Raw genomic sequence first — 16,417 nt, forward strand, 5'->3', positions numbered from 1 at the left:
CTTCTGTGTGTCTTTCTTTTCTTCTAATATCTTAAGTTTTGCTCTTTTTGCAAGGTGTGTCAATAACATGTGCCAAGTAATCCTTGGATATTCTCCTGAATTTTGTTTTGCTATTTTGCAATTTAAAACTGGAGTAGATTTTGTAAAAGTGTCTCATGGCTTTCTTTTGTTAGAAACTGGATGGAACAGTTAAAGAAAAGGATACAGAATTGCAGGAGCTCCTGAATAAGTACAAGAACCTTCTAAGAGCTAATGAAGAACTTGAGCTGAAAAATGAGGGCCTAGTAAAGGAAAAATGTGCTGCACAGTCTCAACAGTCAATTATCAAGATAGCCAGAGAGTTAGAGGTGAGTTTTTCATAACTGATCATTTGCAGATAAATACCTTGACTTCAAATTTAAGAGAATTTTGACTTTGACTTCCAAGCTGTGGACTGATATATGTTGTAATTCACCAGTATTGTACTCTGATGAGCTCATATGGCATCACCAAGCTCTGTACTCTTAGAAAGCAAGTTAAAGGTTTTCCTGCCATAAAGAGGTAGAGTTTTTTGGTGGTTAGGGCAGACATATTTCCCTGAGTGAGAGGGTATCTGTGTTTCTGAAGAGAGCTACAGAGGAAGGTTTGTGTACTTCTGATAGATAAGAGGGAAGATTGCACAGAGCCAGTGACCAAAGGAGATAAATGGAGTGTGAGGAAAAATACAGCAGTGAAAATATGTCTAGGGCAAGAAGAAAACTGCTTTAAAGCAAAGAAGAAAGACAGTAGTACAGTAATATTTATATGTATTTATATACCCATTTTATTTAATGCCATAAAATGAATAAACTTGTTAGTAACTGAAATCAGAGCTCAAAATTCAAAGTCTTAAAATGTAGAGTTAGTTCCTTCTCCCTTCACCCCCCACTTCTGTACAAGCAAAAGAAAAGTCAGGTAGTGTTAAATTTTTGAATCACTTACTGATTCCATCAGTGCATTATTGTGTACAGATTATTGAACAAATAAGCTCCTTTTGAGGTTACATTTTTTGTCTTTCTTGTGTTGTTTGCACCTTGGTATGTTAAGATTTCTTGAAGCATCAGGCAAGGTAAAAAGAATTAGACTAGTACATTATGATGGTGGAGAAAGCTTTTTCATTTCTTTAATAATAAATCAGTCATTAATGAGATTTTCTGAAGGGAGCTCAAAACAAAGTGAGCCAATGGCAAAGGAAACATAAGTGCAATATCTTGGGTCACATTCTGAATCATGAAATGTTTGATGTGATGGGCACTATTATTAAATGTGATAGAGACAAGCACACGTTGAGTCATGGATTATAGGAGAAGCTCAGAGTAAGGGAGCTGCAGCCCTGTTTGCCCAGGTACCAGTGAGGGCATATCCAGTGTATATGAATGTACAGGCAGGAAATAGAGTCTGGGAAAGGCTGAGCAGAAATTCAACCTCTGTAAAACAAACTGCAGTGCATGCACGTAACTTCTGTCACAAAGGGACCTAAAAGTGATGGAAAATCATACAGAATTAATGAAAATCAAACAGTAACTCCCCTCTGTACACCTCACTTGCAGTTCAGGTGTATAAGCAGGGGTGAGAGCAGTGGTAGGTGAAGCTGTGCATGGCAATCACCCAGACCCACCTTCTAATCACAGCCCATTCTCTGCTGCTGGTTCACTGGGTGGCTGTGAACAATAGCTAATCACAGCCCATTGTCCCCTCAGCTCAACCCCAGTGTCACATATCTCCTGTAAGAACCCACTTGGGCATGTTAATCATCAGTTTTCGGACACGGATTATCCAGAGCTCTGCTCTCATTGGCTGCCTGGGACTCCTGGATGGCTTTTCCCTGCTGCCCCAACTCCCAGCAAAGCCACAGCTGGATGGATCCTCCCCACCAGAGGGAACAGAAACCCAGCTCTTCCAGCCTCACTGAGCTTTAAAGTTGAAGACACTGATCTGAGAGATGCAGAACTTTCTCTCTTTCATCATATCGTTGTACTCTCTTTTAATGCAATGATAAATTTTGAGGCAACCAACATCCAGAGCTCTGCTGGGTGCCTTGGCCAGGGCGGGGAAGTTTAATGACAGTTTCTAATTTTGGAGTTTGGATTCTTGAGCCACTGTCATGGGCTAGAGAGAGAGAGTGAATGAGGGCATTGATAATTATAGGGGAGTCAGGCAACTGCTGACTCTGGTGTCTGTGAAGTCTCAGAATTAAATGTATTTTACAGCCAAGGAATTTAGAAGTTAGAAGAAATTACCAAATTTTGGTGCTGATTGATTGATGGATCAATAAAGAGGTGTAGGTTATGGTTTCTCTCAGTCATTCATTCTCTAACCTTCAGAGATTTTGAAATGATCCTGAGGATTGTTGAAAGCAAGAGAATATTCAGTGAGGCAACTGGATATTCTTGTGACTTTGCCAATAAGTTATTTATTGTGGAGGTATAAACCTTTTATTTTCATTGCTCACAATCTGAGAAACCTTTAATGAAAGTAAGTTATGTTTTCCACCACTGCTGCTTAGCAATAGTATTTCAGACTTAAATATAGACTTTAATGTATTAGATTGCCTCCTTTCATGGGAATATAAATCTTTCACTGCAATATGGTCCTGGATGTCTTACAGCTATCTTCTCTAACACATTTTCCCTCACACCATGTGTCAAGAGGTTTAATGTTTCATTAACTCCCCCAGCATTACAGTCTATTTAAGTTACAGAGCTGCCTTATGTTTTGTGTACCGTCGGGGAGTTGATTGAAATAATTCACTCCTACACGTTATTTAGAAATGACAGTAATAATGTACATAAAAAAAGAAAAAAAAAAAGGAAGTTCATGCTGTACCTTCTCATCCTTATTATTCATGAAAGATTCTGAAAAATCGGGAACACTTCTTCATGATTTTGCTAACCTTTACCTAGCTGGTCGAATTTAGAATTTAATAATTTGTGTATAGTCTGTGACATTTGGAATTAACGAGCAGCTCCTGTCTCCCGTTACGCAGAGAAAGAGCTGGGAGGATTTCACGAGCTCGCTGAGCTTTTGGTACAAATGTAGAACTCAATGAACACGTGAATTTCTAAAAGGAGCAGGGAGCTGGAGCAGGGTGGTGTGTTGAGCAGGGTGGTGTGTTGAGCAGGGTGCTGTGTTTAGCACTGCTTTGTTCAGGCAGCAGTTACAGACCCCGAGCGATCGGTGCCACCCGTTACCTGCTCTGTGCACCGTAACCCTGCAGAGTGACACTGCTTTGCCACTGCTTCAGGAGGAGCTTTTAATTAGGATGTAGCTCTGTATGTCTTCAGTAATAATTGCAAGGCTTGTATCAGACATATGGAGGAGTTCACTAGAACTTTTAACAGACTGCGAACCGACTAAATTAAGTCAAAAGATTTATTTTTTTCCTGTTGCTTTTTCTACGTCCCTGATCAGTGTTTGTGACCAAAGTTTTCCAAGTGAAATTGCAACCTGTGTATTTTATGTTTAGTGGCTGTTCTTGAAAGGCTGAGGTTCCAGCACATTGATAAGGCTCCTTAATTCAGGCTGCAAGATGTACTTTTTAACATTTTTTTTGCATGAGGGTTTTTTTTTTATTAATGGCCTCTGGATCACCCACCTCCATCTGTTTGCCTTTGTGTTACTCAGTCAGCAGAAGCTGTTGCTGTGAGCTCCTCCTCTGCTCATCTAGATGATAAACTTGATATGAATCTCAGTATTTTGCACTTCAGTACAGAGTAGTATTTAATGTATAAATTGCACTAGAACATGGAGACATTTATTAGAATACAGGTGCCTGTAGGTGGCAGCTGAACACGGTGCCTGTGTCCTAAGGCAAGGTCACTTCTTCAAAGACTCTGTAGCCTTGGTGGTAGAAGCTGCAGCAGAACCTGCCAGGCACGTTACCTGAACAGGAGTCGATTGAGCAAAACTTGATTACACTTGCAAAATATTATTTAACATGTTTGCCAGCATACAGTGAAGTATGAGTGTAAATAATTAAAAGTAAACACCAGTTGTCCTTGCTTTTGTGCTGTTTACTTTGCAGAACACTGAATTTTTCAAATTAACAGTCTTTGCATCGTTAGTGTGAATTAACAATATTATACTGTAGCTGATTTTTTTTTTTTTTTGCTGCAATTCCTTCCTTAGGAATTGCAGTTGGAGTAATGACAGCTGCTTAAAACTCCTGGGTGTAGGTTTGTTCCTTGTTAATGATCTGTTCACTAATGATTTAGTATCTCTTAAGAGTTCCCTTAGCTGAGATTCCCCCTTAGCTGTGGCACCTCTTCTGTTCTTGCTTTCAGTTTTCAGTCGAAAAAGAAAACTGAGAGAAGCAACAATTCTTAAACAGAGGCAGAATTTGTGCCTGGTATTAATACATCTAAATTTGCTACAGATATTCCAGTTATTTTATCTTCAAAGATGACTGATATCTTAGATACTTTTATGCAATAAGTGCAAGCAAATAATCCTTTGAATAGTTGCATTTTTTTCTTCCTGTGGTTGTTTTGGAGTGAAAGAAGTCTAGGGGAATTAGTGGATCCTTACTGAGAATGTACCCTAAGAGTCTGGGTTCATTCTTAAAATAATAACAATATCCTTTCTGTGAGCAAGACTGCAGGTAAACCATTTTCTTTCCTTTGCACAAGTGAAGCAGCAGCTTGTGGTGACCCAGCTGAGTGTGCAGAAAGCTGACTCACAGAGTGTCTGACACGGTCATCCTTTAGTTGTGGCTCAACACAACCCTTTTTTTTGTTGTTGTTCAGAAATGGAACAGAATTTGCAGGAACTCCTTGCCCCAAAAAAGCCAAATTTATCCAGAACACCGAGAGGGCTTGTTCTAAAATGTGTTCTTGGAGCTTGGGTTTGTCTGCTTTCCCTTCCCTCCCTTCCTCTCCTCTGGAATAGCTGCCTGCTGGGTTGTTCCTGGATTTTAGGAACTTTGGGAGTGAGGATGCTTTGGGTTGGGGTGGGGGGAAGCTTCTTAGACTGTGAGAAAAATGATGAATCACTGTCTAGATGTGTGACTCACTCATGGTAGGTAAACAGTGATACAATACAAACCTAAAAATTACCTTGCAAGTTCAGTATGTTCTTGGTTTAATTTAGGAAAATAAAGAAGCTGAGTATGAGAAGCTGATTCTTGCTTTAAGGAAAGAACAAAATATATATTCTACCCTAGTGAAGACCTTCAAAGAATCGGATAGGTGAGTACTTCTGGTTTGGGGGATAATTAAACTCAAAGGGCAAAAGTCAGAAGTTGGGAGAAAAATGTGCAGTTTAACTGGAGATTTTTTTTTTACCAGCCAGTTGTTTGTAAACTCACCCTAGTCGTCTCTGTAAAGGGAAATATTTTTGTAAGTGAGGCTCTATTATGTAAATTACTTAAATGTTTCTGAAAATATTTCTGTTTGGATTGGAATCTGAAATAACCCAGATTTCCACTGAGGTACCAAAGTAAGCAGCTGGATTTTCAGCAGTTACGTGTGATGTGTTGGAATATAGGGGAAAAATCAAATTGCAGTGAATTTCTGGATGCTGGACAATTTGCCATGGTTTACTTCTAAAATACAGATAATGCTTATCTTAAAAGTGACACTTTGAGAATTTTGATGAGAATATAAACCCATAAGACTTTGGAAAAGGTTAAACAAAACAGAATAATTGAAGATTACATAGTACACTTTCGATGTAAGGCGTTGAGGAGTATGGCAGGAGCAAGTGGTTTTTAACCTTTAAAAATCGAAGAACACAACATTTTAGAGAGAAATCTGTGGCCTACTTTGTACCCTGTTATTGCTTGGCAGTTGAGGAGGAGATGATATGATAAAATAAAGAAAATTCTTAGCCGTAAGGTAAAATAAATTTAAATGTTTTATAAAAAATTTACTATTACTGTTATAATTACAAATGCCTTAATTAGATATTGAGAGCATTTGAGAGCCTCCTAACTCTTTCTGCCTGAAGGCAGTGGCTTATTCCTGCCAGCCCTGGGGGAATGTGTGTTTGTAGTTTGCAGTTGGTTTATAGCCCACTGTAGTTTGGAAACCATGAAGTGAGTAGATGAGAGCTGTATGTGAGTTAAGCACATTAACAGTTGTGCCAGCTTGTGCTTGGCCACAGCTCAGGAGCTGCTTTAGATACTAGAATTCTGTTAATTAAAAATAGTGACAGAAGTCAGATTATGGAGATTATTTCTTATTTCACATGAGGAGGGTGGCCTGACACTGAGCCGTGTTCTGTGGGTCAGGTGGTTGTCATCCCTCTGCGCAGTAACAACAGCAGAGGAAAGTGGCTCTGAAACGAGTTTTTCCTTTCAAATAAGGAAACTTATAACTGTAGGTGTAATCATTAGGGTCCTAGGAATTCTGCAATTAACTTCTGCAGGATCAGGATCATTGGTTCTGGTTTCTTGATGCGGGATGCACAGAGCAGTGTCACGCAGCGGTTGCACGCGATGCTCGAAGTTGGAGACTGGTCTTGTTTCTCCCCCTCGGAGTTTTGGGGGCTGAGATGTGCTCTGAATCTCATCAGGGAAGACTTGAACAGCCAAAGTTCTTGGAAATGGATAAACAAGCCCTGCAGATACACAAATGAGGAAGCTGAATTTAATTGCCATCAGCAGTGACAAGGATTTTAGGCAAACATCTGTTTTCCTGCTGACATATCTTCTTTTAGGCATTATTTATTTTAAGCAACCTGGGTGGTTATATTTCAAAATAAGGTACAGGATGTCAGGACCAAGACATTCCCCGTCTCTCCAAGTGGGGAATCAATGCTTTTTCTTATAAAACCTCTAACTCATGAAAAGGAGAAAATGTGCTTACCTGGCTCCTAGTAATGTGTTGATTTGTTTTTATTCTTAATTTTTTTGCTGAGCTTTTAAGAGGGGTGTCTCTTCAAAGAAGCTCTTGTCTGAGGCAGAATTGGTTAAAGCAGTAGTTTCTTGTGCAGGAAACCCTGACAACAGCACAGTTGTCAGGAGACAGCCTGAGAGTCTTTTCATACATGCAGCCTTTTAATTAACGTGCTTCTACGATACGCTGTTATTCTCATGCAAGTATGATGTGCTCTGTGTTCCTGTACAGTCTCCTGTAAGATGGATTTAAATTTTTTAAAGATCCCTGAATTCTCTGGCATTTAGTGCAGTGGATTGGAAATTCTACAGCAGCTTCATTTATTTTAAAACACTGAGTGAAGTAAACGTGAAAATAAATAATACGATGAGTTCAGTCATACCGTGTTACTTATTTTTTATTAAATCCTATTTATTTCATTTTAGTACAATTTCAGGTTGTTTTTTTCAGTACTTAAGTCTTTTTGTGGACTGATCAGAACTGTCTTGTTGATGTAGTTGAAGGGTGTGGGGAAGATTTAGAAAGGGACAGCTCCAGGTGCTGAGACTGTGAGACCTGAGGGGCTGATGCTAAAGAGCTTCCCTGGCAAAGCTGCTTAAAGAATTAATTCACCTTGACAAATTTATAAATTGTAAGTTTTGACATTTATGCCCTATTGAGATAATTGAGACAATTTAGACCTCAAAAGGTCTTTTTACAGACTGTGTGGATAAATGAAGAAATAAAACAGTTAGTTATGTCTGGGTCATATTTTCAGTGAAACAGGATTTTTTGATGTTTTTCTTAAGTGGAGCATTAGATTATATAGTGTAGCTCTGTGGCAAGGGAATGAAGTTTCCATGGTCACCACATAATAGAGTACACAAAGCCATCAGCATTATATAATAATGATATTTTTCTGGCATACTCTCCAGAACTCAGTAATTTTGATTTTTCCTTCAAAAGAATCGCCCAGAGTTGGCTGCTGGAATAACTCTGTCATTTGGAAGCTGACTTAGAAACAGCACAGCTCAAAACAGCAGGAAGAGGCTGTGTATGTAAACATTTAGTCTCCTCTTCCTATGTAGGGATTTGTTTGTGCTCGTGAATGAAAATGATGTAACTGTGGTGAAACCCAGCGATGGGGAACCTGAAATGGGCTCTTGGTGCAAGCCCAGGTGGATAAAATGTGCTGAGGTTTGAGTTGAATCTCAAAGATTTCTTTTCCCCCCCCTGTTTTCTATCCAGCATAAATAGCTTGCAAGTGGAACTGAACAACATTTTCATGTTGAGAAAACAACTGGAAGAAGATGTTTTAGGCAACCGGAATCTACAGAAGGTCTTAGAAGATCAGATAAAGGACATGAAAAACCGCCAAGGTCTGTAGCCATGTGCAGCCCAACCCTCTCCCTGCACGAAAAAAAAACCCCTGTTTTTTTTTTACAGTCAATTTGCTGTGATGGAGAAGAAATATTTGAGAGTAAAAAAGGTGTGAAAAGGTTTCTTTTTGGCTTTCTACACTGAAGATGATTTGGGGGATTTGTAACAGAACGTCTTGGAGCAATCAGGGCACGTGCAGAGGGACAGCTTCTCTCTTTCCATGCAGCAGGTGTTGGTAATTCCATGGCAAATCTGCAGCAGGGATTATTTCATGCTGCTTAAAGTTTTGTGCCCTCAGAATTTATGTTTTTCACAGAAGTCTGTGATTCCTGACTTGGAATCAACCTGTGGCAATGGGATCACTGTCTGACCATGGGATGTAATTACTTCCCAAAGAACTTGTGCCTCAGACAATGGATAACCTCCTCCTAATAGAAGAATTATTTCTAGAGAAAGAAAAGATAGCCAGAGGTTTTGTTATTTAGTGATTCAGAAAGAGTAGAGCCTTAAACTATAACTTTATCTTCAAGCTTTTTTATTGTACGTCTTGGGAGGTGTTTTTAGGATATTCTTAGATATGGAAAAGAATAATGTCAGTGGGCACTGTTAAATATAGTTTACTGCATATGTACAAGATGTATCTGGTTTATTCCTTAGGGGATATATAAATAACAATAAAGCCTGTTCACTTTCCCCTTTCAACTTGGATTTTCAGTTTTAGCATCACTCCCTTGACAGCTCTGATAAGTGATAAAAGGTAAAATTTGACTGTTTCAGAGTTTCCAGCCTCAAAAGCCCACAGATGATCCACAACCAGGGTGGGCCAAAGGGCCTCGTGGATGCTCCTGTGTTCTCAGGAGCAGTTTTGTTGAGGGTGAGGCTGCTGGGAATGAAGACTGAAAAATTAGTGATAATTTGTGAGTTTTGGGTCCTTGCAGCAGCCACGGGATCAGTGTCAGAGCTGGGAGTAGGATTTGGATGTCTCTTCTTTGTCCTACTTTAGATATGCTTTCTCTCTATTTAAGGAGATCCATTTGTAGAATTAGCTGTCATCTATATTGCAAATAAGCAGGTGTTTGTTGAAACATAACAAATAATTCCTGCAGTTATAGAGGAAATGAATAACTAACTATTTACAATTCAATGGCTGCATTCTTTTGACCCAAAAGCAAAATAAATTCATTAACTTTGTCTAACCTGGCCTTTTGCCTTGAAACCTTGAGTTCATGTTCATAAAAATATAGTTAAAACCGAATAACTATTCATGCCTAACTTATCCTTCCTAAAAATTATTTCTAATTGTAATGCTAAATATGCAAATTATAATTCAGAATTACATTCACAACTCATGCTGATAACCACAGAAAATACAGCCACAGAAAATGCAGCATGTCTGTGTGTCAGAAGCACAAAGAAATATGAGGATAACATTTTTTTCAATTAAACAGAAAGCTTATTTTGGGAATGAAACATTTTAACTGGCCTCCCAGAGACTTACTGGAAGGTTCTTATTTGAAAAGTCCTGTCTGTGCATTTTGTGCTGTGTTTTCCTGCAAATGGAATTTCTGAAATAATGCCTGTCCTTGATTATTTTGGCAGATGAAACACTATCTTTCTGTGGTGATCAAACATCTTATATGAGTATCTGTTTAGGAGAACCAGATCATTTAAGCCTGCAGATAGATCATCTGTCTCTTGAAGAACTTAAGAAAAAGGTATTGATCTTTTTTATTATTTACTGTTTCTAATGGCTTTATTCTGCTTTGTTTATAGTTTCTGTTTCTCTCACAGAAATGTTATTTAGATACAATTGGGTTGTTCTGAAAGGATTTGAAGGAAACATCTCTGTGGTTCTTTGACCCACCTTTTATGAACTATTTAGTCTTTGTTACACCACATGGACTTCAGAATCAGCTGAAAGGTGGGGGGAGTTGCTGCCAAAGTTTTATGCTCTGAGACACTTGGACTCAAGTTTTTGACTCAATTCCATGTTTCAGACATCATGTACAACAACTCCAAAGGAAAGTTTTGACATTAAATATCCCACAATGTGTATCTCATGCACCTTTATAAACATGAAGATATACAGTTTATACAGCACACTCCAGGACTTTCAAACCTTTTGGTAAATAGGACATGTTACAAAATAAACCAGTGATAAATGAATGTTGTCTCCATTCTACATAAGGAGAACTGAAATTCACAGGGATTAAATGTGCAGACCTCTGCCATATAATAAACCAATATCAGAGTTCAGAAACTTGGTCTCTTATTCCTTACCCTGTGCAGTGACCTCTGGTCCATGCTCCAGTTTATGACAAGGAATTATTTTGAATGTGGTTGTTTGGGAGTGAACATAAGTGGAGTTTTATATTTCTCAGGGCCAGCTGAATTGTAGGCAGGTGCTCACACTCTGGAGGTGGGTAATCTGAAGGAAGGAATTTTGCCTTACACTGAACAGGTGTCACTAAAAAAGCCCCAGATTGTGTCCCAGTGCCATTCTGGGGTTACACCACTTTTATCTCTGAGCATATTCCCTTCAGTAGGTTCAGGGACACTCATTAGCAGAAGATGTTTATATATAATTTCTTACTGGAAAAAAGATTTGTGTGCCTGAAAGCTGACCTGTTTTTCCAAGTATATTAATTGTTCTAATAAAAAGATTTCACCTTTATCTCCAAATGTTGCCTTCTCGATATACTAAATGTGTTTGTGACTGTAATGTCTGTTCAAGAGCTTTGAACGTGAGTGTCCATTCAGATTTTGTGTTTGTGAAGCTGCTCAGAATGGGAGTAATTTATAAATGGGTTTGGAGGCAGAAGAACAGGTTGTTTCTGGATGATGCCATTTCCCTGTAATGCCATTTTTTCTTGCATTAAATGTTTTTTCTCAAATCAGCTGTTGATGTGAGGTGCCCTCAGGTTTGTTCTTGCCACTGAGTTGTGAAACTTAATACTTGAACTTAATAACTGACTGGAAACTACAGTCAGGGTTCCTTGAATGCCAACTCACAAATATATAACCATGTTTCCACACATAGATTGCCTCAAGAACAGGCACACAAACCCAGGCTCTCCCACTTTGCAGTTTGGATTTAGCTGGACATTTATATATCATCATGTGTTTTCCTACTAGTTTTCTTAAAAGTTCTGCTTGTTCTTCCTTTGATTGTTTAGGTGTCTGATCTGCTCCTGATGGTTAAGGAACTGCAGTCAATTAATCAAGAACTTAAGGAAAGGCAGTCTGGATGTTGTACAACAGATTCTCAAGGGAAGGAAGCACTGAAAATATTAAACCACAGAGAGGTAGGTTTTCTGTTTTAAAGTACTGAGTCTGACTCTCTCATCTAATGTACCTTGTGGAGTCATTTACATCAGTTCAGAAGGAGTGTAAAGCCCTCAGGGCTGAAGTTGCTAATTCCTTATAATAACTTTTTAAATTAATGATGTAAACAACTTTAACGTGTTAGCACAACAGAGAATCAGCTCAATGCAAGTGTTCAGTGATGTGTCAAGTTGATTTTAAGGAAGCAACATACTCATTTAAATATTAATTGGGTCTGTGATCTATTTGTTTTTTCAATTGAAAGGGAAGGAAATAGTTAATTTTACAAAGAAAGGAGTATCTTATATAACATTTTAGTTATTCCTGAAAATCTCTTTGCTGTTGCAGAGTCATTCTCATGCTGGGTCTAATTCTCTGAGCTTGGTTTAGGTTTCCTTTGCATCTGCAAAACAAAAGGGTCCAATGTAGCCAAAAAAGAGAGAATAGCACTTCAGGTCACCTAAACATGTGGCTGTTTCTTCATATAGAGCAGAAAATTACATGAAGAAGGGGCCCCCAGCACTGTGGAAATAATCCTTGCTGGTATTTCCTTCTTTTTCCTGAGGCTGAGACTGTTTTTAGCTGTGGGAAAGAAGCATTTTGGGAGCTGGGTCCCCACATGTGTTACTGTGTGTGAGTGGTGAAGGATGTTCAGGAGGCTCTGAGAGATCCTACTGACCCTTCCAGCTTGTTGGAAAATATTTCTGGAAGTGTGGCTGGTAGTGCTTGTCTTTATATTCCTTTGTGGTTTTTGCTTTCAGTCCCATTGTTGTTTGCAGAACATATTGAATAGGAAGGAAAAAATGTGGAAAGAATAATGATGGTACTGGTATTTTGTGCCTTGAATTTCTGAATTAAAAGAACAAGGATGGGAACAGTTTGAATTACTTATGTGTAGGGACTGGCTGATTTCAGAACTGGGACTGTGGTATTGGTGAGTTTTCTGCAGGACTCAGGAAAAAGGCTCATGGGTTTTCCTGGATGTGCTGTTGAACAATCATCAAAAGTCACCAAATATTCTTGCTTTTTCAATTTTAAGGCTTACTCATGCTACCTTTAATTGAAATACATTTTAAATGAGAAACAGACCTTTAGGGGTGCCGTGGTTTTATTGAAATAATGAATTTATGTGTCACTAACAGGTCTGGGCACAGAGCTTGTGGGTGATCCCTTTCTGAGTGCCTGCACTTCCCATAATTAATATTTTTTGCATTTTGCCTTATCATCCTGCAGAGGGTGCTGCACTCCCAAGGATGCTGCAGTTAATTCCAAAGGAATTCCAGTCCTGTGCTGGGATTATCATGACAGCACACTGTGCTCTCCTGCTTGTCTCCACATGACAAGTACACACAGACCTGCTCTCTGAAAGCTCCCTACACGAAATTAGATGTAGAATGATGAGGAGTGAAGCTTGTAAAATATAAATAAATCCCACAATTCTGGTAAAGGAAATAAGAAAATTAAATATGGATTTTAACCTGTGCCAGAATGACAGTAGTACTCTGGAGCTCAAAAGTCAAAGGATCTTTAGTTAAAAGTTTTTAGTTTAAAAGTTTTTATCATTTATCATTTATACCATTCGTCGTTTTATCAGGCCTGGCAATAAATGGCAACCTGGATTTCGGGTTATGGATCGTGACAACAGTGTGTTTTATATATTAATAAGCACTGTCAAAAAACCCTATGTTCTATTTTTTGTGTGGGTTTTGAGCTAAAATTTGTTGGCAGGTGGTGCTGGGATAGCACTAACATGTGTTATAAGAGGAATTTGGACAGGCACAGGAAGATGTATCTTTCTCAGGTTCTTAAAATGTTCCCATTTTGCTTTTCCTTCCCTGAGCTGGAGCACAAATCAGATGAATCTGCTTGTTGGTGCCTCTGCAGGGTCTGATAGCCCCTAGTCCTCTGTTTCTTGGCTTCATGTTCATGCTGGGAGGGAGAAAAAGGAGAGGAAGAGGTTGTTTTTGTACTGTCCTCTGAACATCTGCTTTCTTGGAGAGAAGCAGCCTCAGTGATTTCAACCTTCAGGGCTCTGGGGATCTTTGCAAACCAAGCATATCAGGGGTTCATTTTGAAAAAACATTCTCAAGGTTTTCAGTCTCCAAGGAAATACTTTAAAACAGGCAGCTTAGCCTTAGTAGGTTTATTTTTCTGGCCTTAAGACACTTATTTTCTTTTAATATTTTGTTGCACATTAGGTTATATTCCTTGGAGAACAGAAAATTTGTCTTCAGCCTCTCAGAGAGAGGACCATAGGACCAGGCTCAACCTGCAGTGATTCCTTGTAATAGTGTATTTATAACCTGTTGGTCTTATGCAGTAGTTTAATTCTAAGAATCCTCACTTATAAACCCAAATACTGGCCTTGGAAGAGCGGGTACTAAAAACTGTTGAGTTATAAAAGGTGGTTGCATTGGATGGATAAGTTACATGTGCAAACTACTTCATTTTTAATACACAAATGCAGGGTTTGTCCTTAATCTACACATGGAAGATTAAATCTAAACAGTTTTTTTTTTATAATAGCTAACATTATTAGAGTTTTGTCATCCCATGATGACAACAAAAAGATTTTTTTATAATGCATGCCCTTGCTATACACCACAGTCCCATCTGTGTCCTCCTCCAGTTTTCAAGTTGTCTTTCTTCTGTGTTGTCCTAGAAAACCAAATCTGAGTGAAAATACCAAAATAATCCAAACATGACTTGGAAGTTAAGTTTTCTGCATAGAATTCTAATTGTAAAAGGCAAATGTATTAATACACTGCACCATCCGGTTTCTGCCTTTTAGAATTCGTACTAAAAGCCATTAGAGTTGCTTCTACTGCAAGGGCTTGGGAGCTAAAAAGGTTTTTCTCATTAATTTCGTATATATATATATATATACATACATTCAATGTATGCTCAATTAAAAAATCAGACCCCACACATACATTCAATTCCCAGTGTTCTTAGGAAGCAGAAATAACTCTGCTCATAGAATCCTTTTTGCCTGCAATGGGACTGACTCGTGAGCCAGGACTTTCCAGCCTGTGATCCTGGGGAAGCAGGTTTCTCTCTCACTGAGCTTCAGCACCAAGCTATAAATACCACATCCAGGACCCCGAGACACCAGTTCCTTTCCCTCCAGTCTCTCACCTGAATCTGTTTCTTGGATGCTGGAGAAGAGCCTAAACTGTGTAGCAAATGAATATAAATTCTGGAAATTGGAAAATAGAATAGGCACAACAAGAATACGACTGAGGGGACAGAGCTCCTTTGCCAAAAGGGCTTGACTGCTTTTATATGTTTTATAAATTCTGAGGAGAAAGGGTTAAATAAAAATAAAGGAATGTGTAAGATGAAGTTTCACTGTATTTGATGAGAGTCATTCCTGGGGTTTGTACTAATTTTCTTTGATCTTGTCGAAGAAATCTAATTCAGTGTTTGTTACTTTGTATTACAGGCTTTTTTTATTTTTCTTTTAAGACATGTCACTGACTTATTTATGCATGTTTCATATCACAGTATTTTTTTTTTTGTGCTACATTTTCACATCATTCCATACTTTGTGTAGTGTCTTGAAACAACAGAGGAGCCTGTAATGCAGACTGAAGATGGTGACAGTGACAGGAAGATGCAGAACAGTCAGTTTTGTGAGAGGGTCAGTCAGGTAGGACTCTGCTCAGGGTACACTGGGTTACAGTGCCCTCTTCTCTGCATGCCTTTAAAATCTCTTATTTTCTTAGAACACAAAGTCTTTTGCGACCAAAGCATGCTTTTCTTGTTATCTGAGTTTGCTTTCAACTGATTGTTATCCTTAAGAGTTTGTGGAAGCTTTTTCCTGTATTTTTCTGCTGGCTTTACAATCAAAATAGGTTTCATTGTGGACCTTGTGTTCTCTTGTTGGAGTACTTATAGTCATCCTGAAAGGGAGTGACAGAGAGTCCCTTCAAATCGTGTTTCTTTACCTAAACACACACTGATCTTCTCCCTCCATTGCACCCAGGCCTATAGTACAAATTGTGAGATTCATTTGCTGCTGTGATTGAGGAAAAAAATACTGTAGATCTTTCTTCAGGTTTGAAGTACTTGATGTTCTTGGTAACTGGTAGACTGCATTTTCATACACACAGGAATCTGCTGTCCTCTTATTCTAATATAAAGCATCACAGAATCACAAAATAATTCAGATTGCGGGGACCTTAGAGGATCATCAAGTGCAATTAAAATTGAACCTTTTGGGTTTAAAAACTGTAACATGCTAAAATATGACACAAAATGGGGCATTTTGTATAGTAATGTTGAAGAATAATGATGCAGTTTGTAATTCTGTGTTTGTTTACCAGGTATGCCTTCAGGTATCTTTGGATTTTCCTTGTGAGGTGGATAAACAGGTTAGTGATGTATTGATAAGATTCTCTTGGCTCTTTAAAATCCTCATCTCTCTCTGCTGGTGGAAATTGTACCCACATGGGCCTGAATTCTCATGTGATTGACACTGACTTTGATTGTTTTAATGGGGGCTGAATGACTGCAGAGATCCCAGGTAGAAATTTCCTAGGACACACCTACAGTGCTTTCTGCAAGAAGTTGGCAGCTTGTAAATGCTTGATGTTGTTTCCTGTCCCAGCCATCACTTGCATCTGGAGATCCCAGGACAGAATTTGTACTGTAAATACAGATGATTCCAAGTTGAACTAATAAAATGTTAGCTGCAGTTTGCAGGCAACATTCCAGAAGTTTCGTGCCTCTTCACAGATAAAGACCTTCAGGGAAATCTTCTTACTCCTTCCTAAACAACTGATGGCTATGAATTAATCATATGAAATAGATGTTAATTGGTTTTCCTATTAATAAATAGTCAGCGAAATGTCTGTGGATGCTTCTTAATGCAGATA

At 38.6% G+C, this 16,417-nt stretch overlaps 1 protein-coding gene and 1 long non-coding RNA gene across 7 annotated transcripts in view; one reads left to right on the forward strand and one right to left on the reverse strand.

Moving 5' to 3' along the window:
* The window catches only part of CDK5RAP2 (CDK5 regulatory subunit associated protein 2), a 72,444-nt gene that overhangs the window by 21,936 nt on the left and 34,091 nt on the right, over positions 1-16,417 (forward strand). For all 6 annotated transcript variants that reach the window (XM_064677082.1, XM_064677083.1, XM_064677088.1 and 3 more), the window contains exons 14-20: positions 174-347; positions 5,107-5,204; positions 8,082-8,212; positions 9,813-9,928; positions 11,390-11,518; positions 15,094-15,189; positions 15,866-15,913. In XM_064677082.1, the coding sequence (XP_064533152.1) occupies positions 174-347; positions 5,107-5,204; positions 8,082-8,212; positions 9,813-9,928; positions 11,390-11,518; positions 15,094-15,189; positions 15,866-15,913 (792 nt within the window). The remainder of the gene's footprint in view (positions 1-173; positions 348-5,106; positions 5,205-8,081; positions 8,213-9,812; positions 9,929-11,389; positions 11,519-15,093; positions 15,190-15,865; positions 15,914-16,417) is intronic.
* LOC135425127 (uncharacterized) lies at positions 5,854-6,930 on the reverse strand. Its single transcript, XR_010435483.1, has 2 exons — positions 6,825-6,930; positions 5,854-6,576 (listed from the first exon to the last, which is right to left on the reverse strand). It is a non-coding gene; the product is annotated as an uncharacterized LOC135425127 (long non-coding RNA).

Source organism: Pseudopipra pipra, chromosome 20 (assembly GCF_036250125.1).
Source record: "Pseudopipra pipra isolate bDixPip1 chromosome 20, bDixPip1.hap1, whole genome shotgun sequence".
Classification (NCBI taxonomy): Eukaryota; Metazoa; Chordata; class Aves; order Passeriformes; family Pipridae; genus Pseudopipra; species Pseudopipra pipra.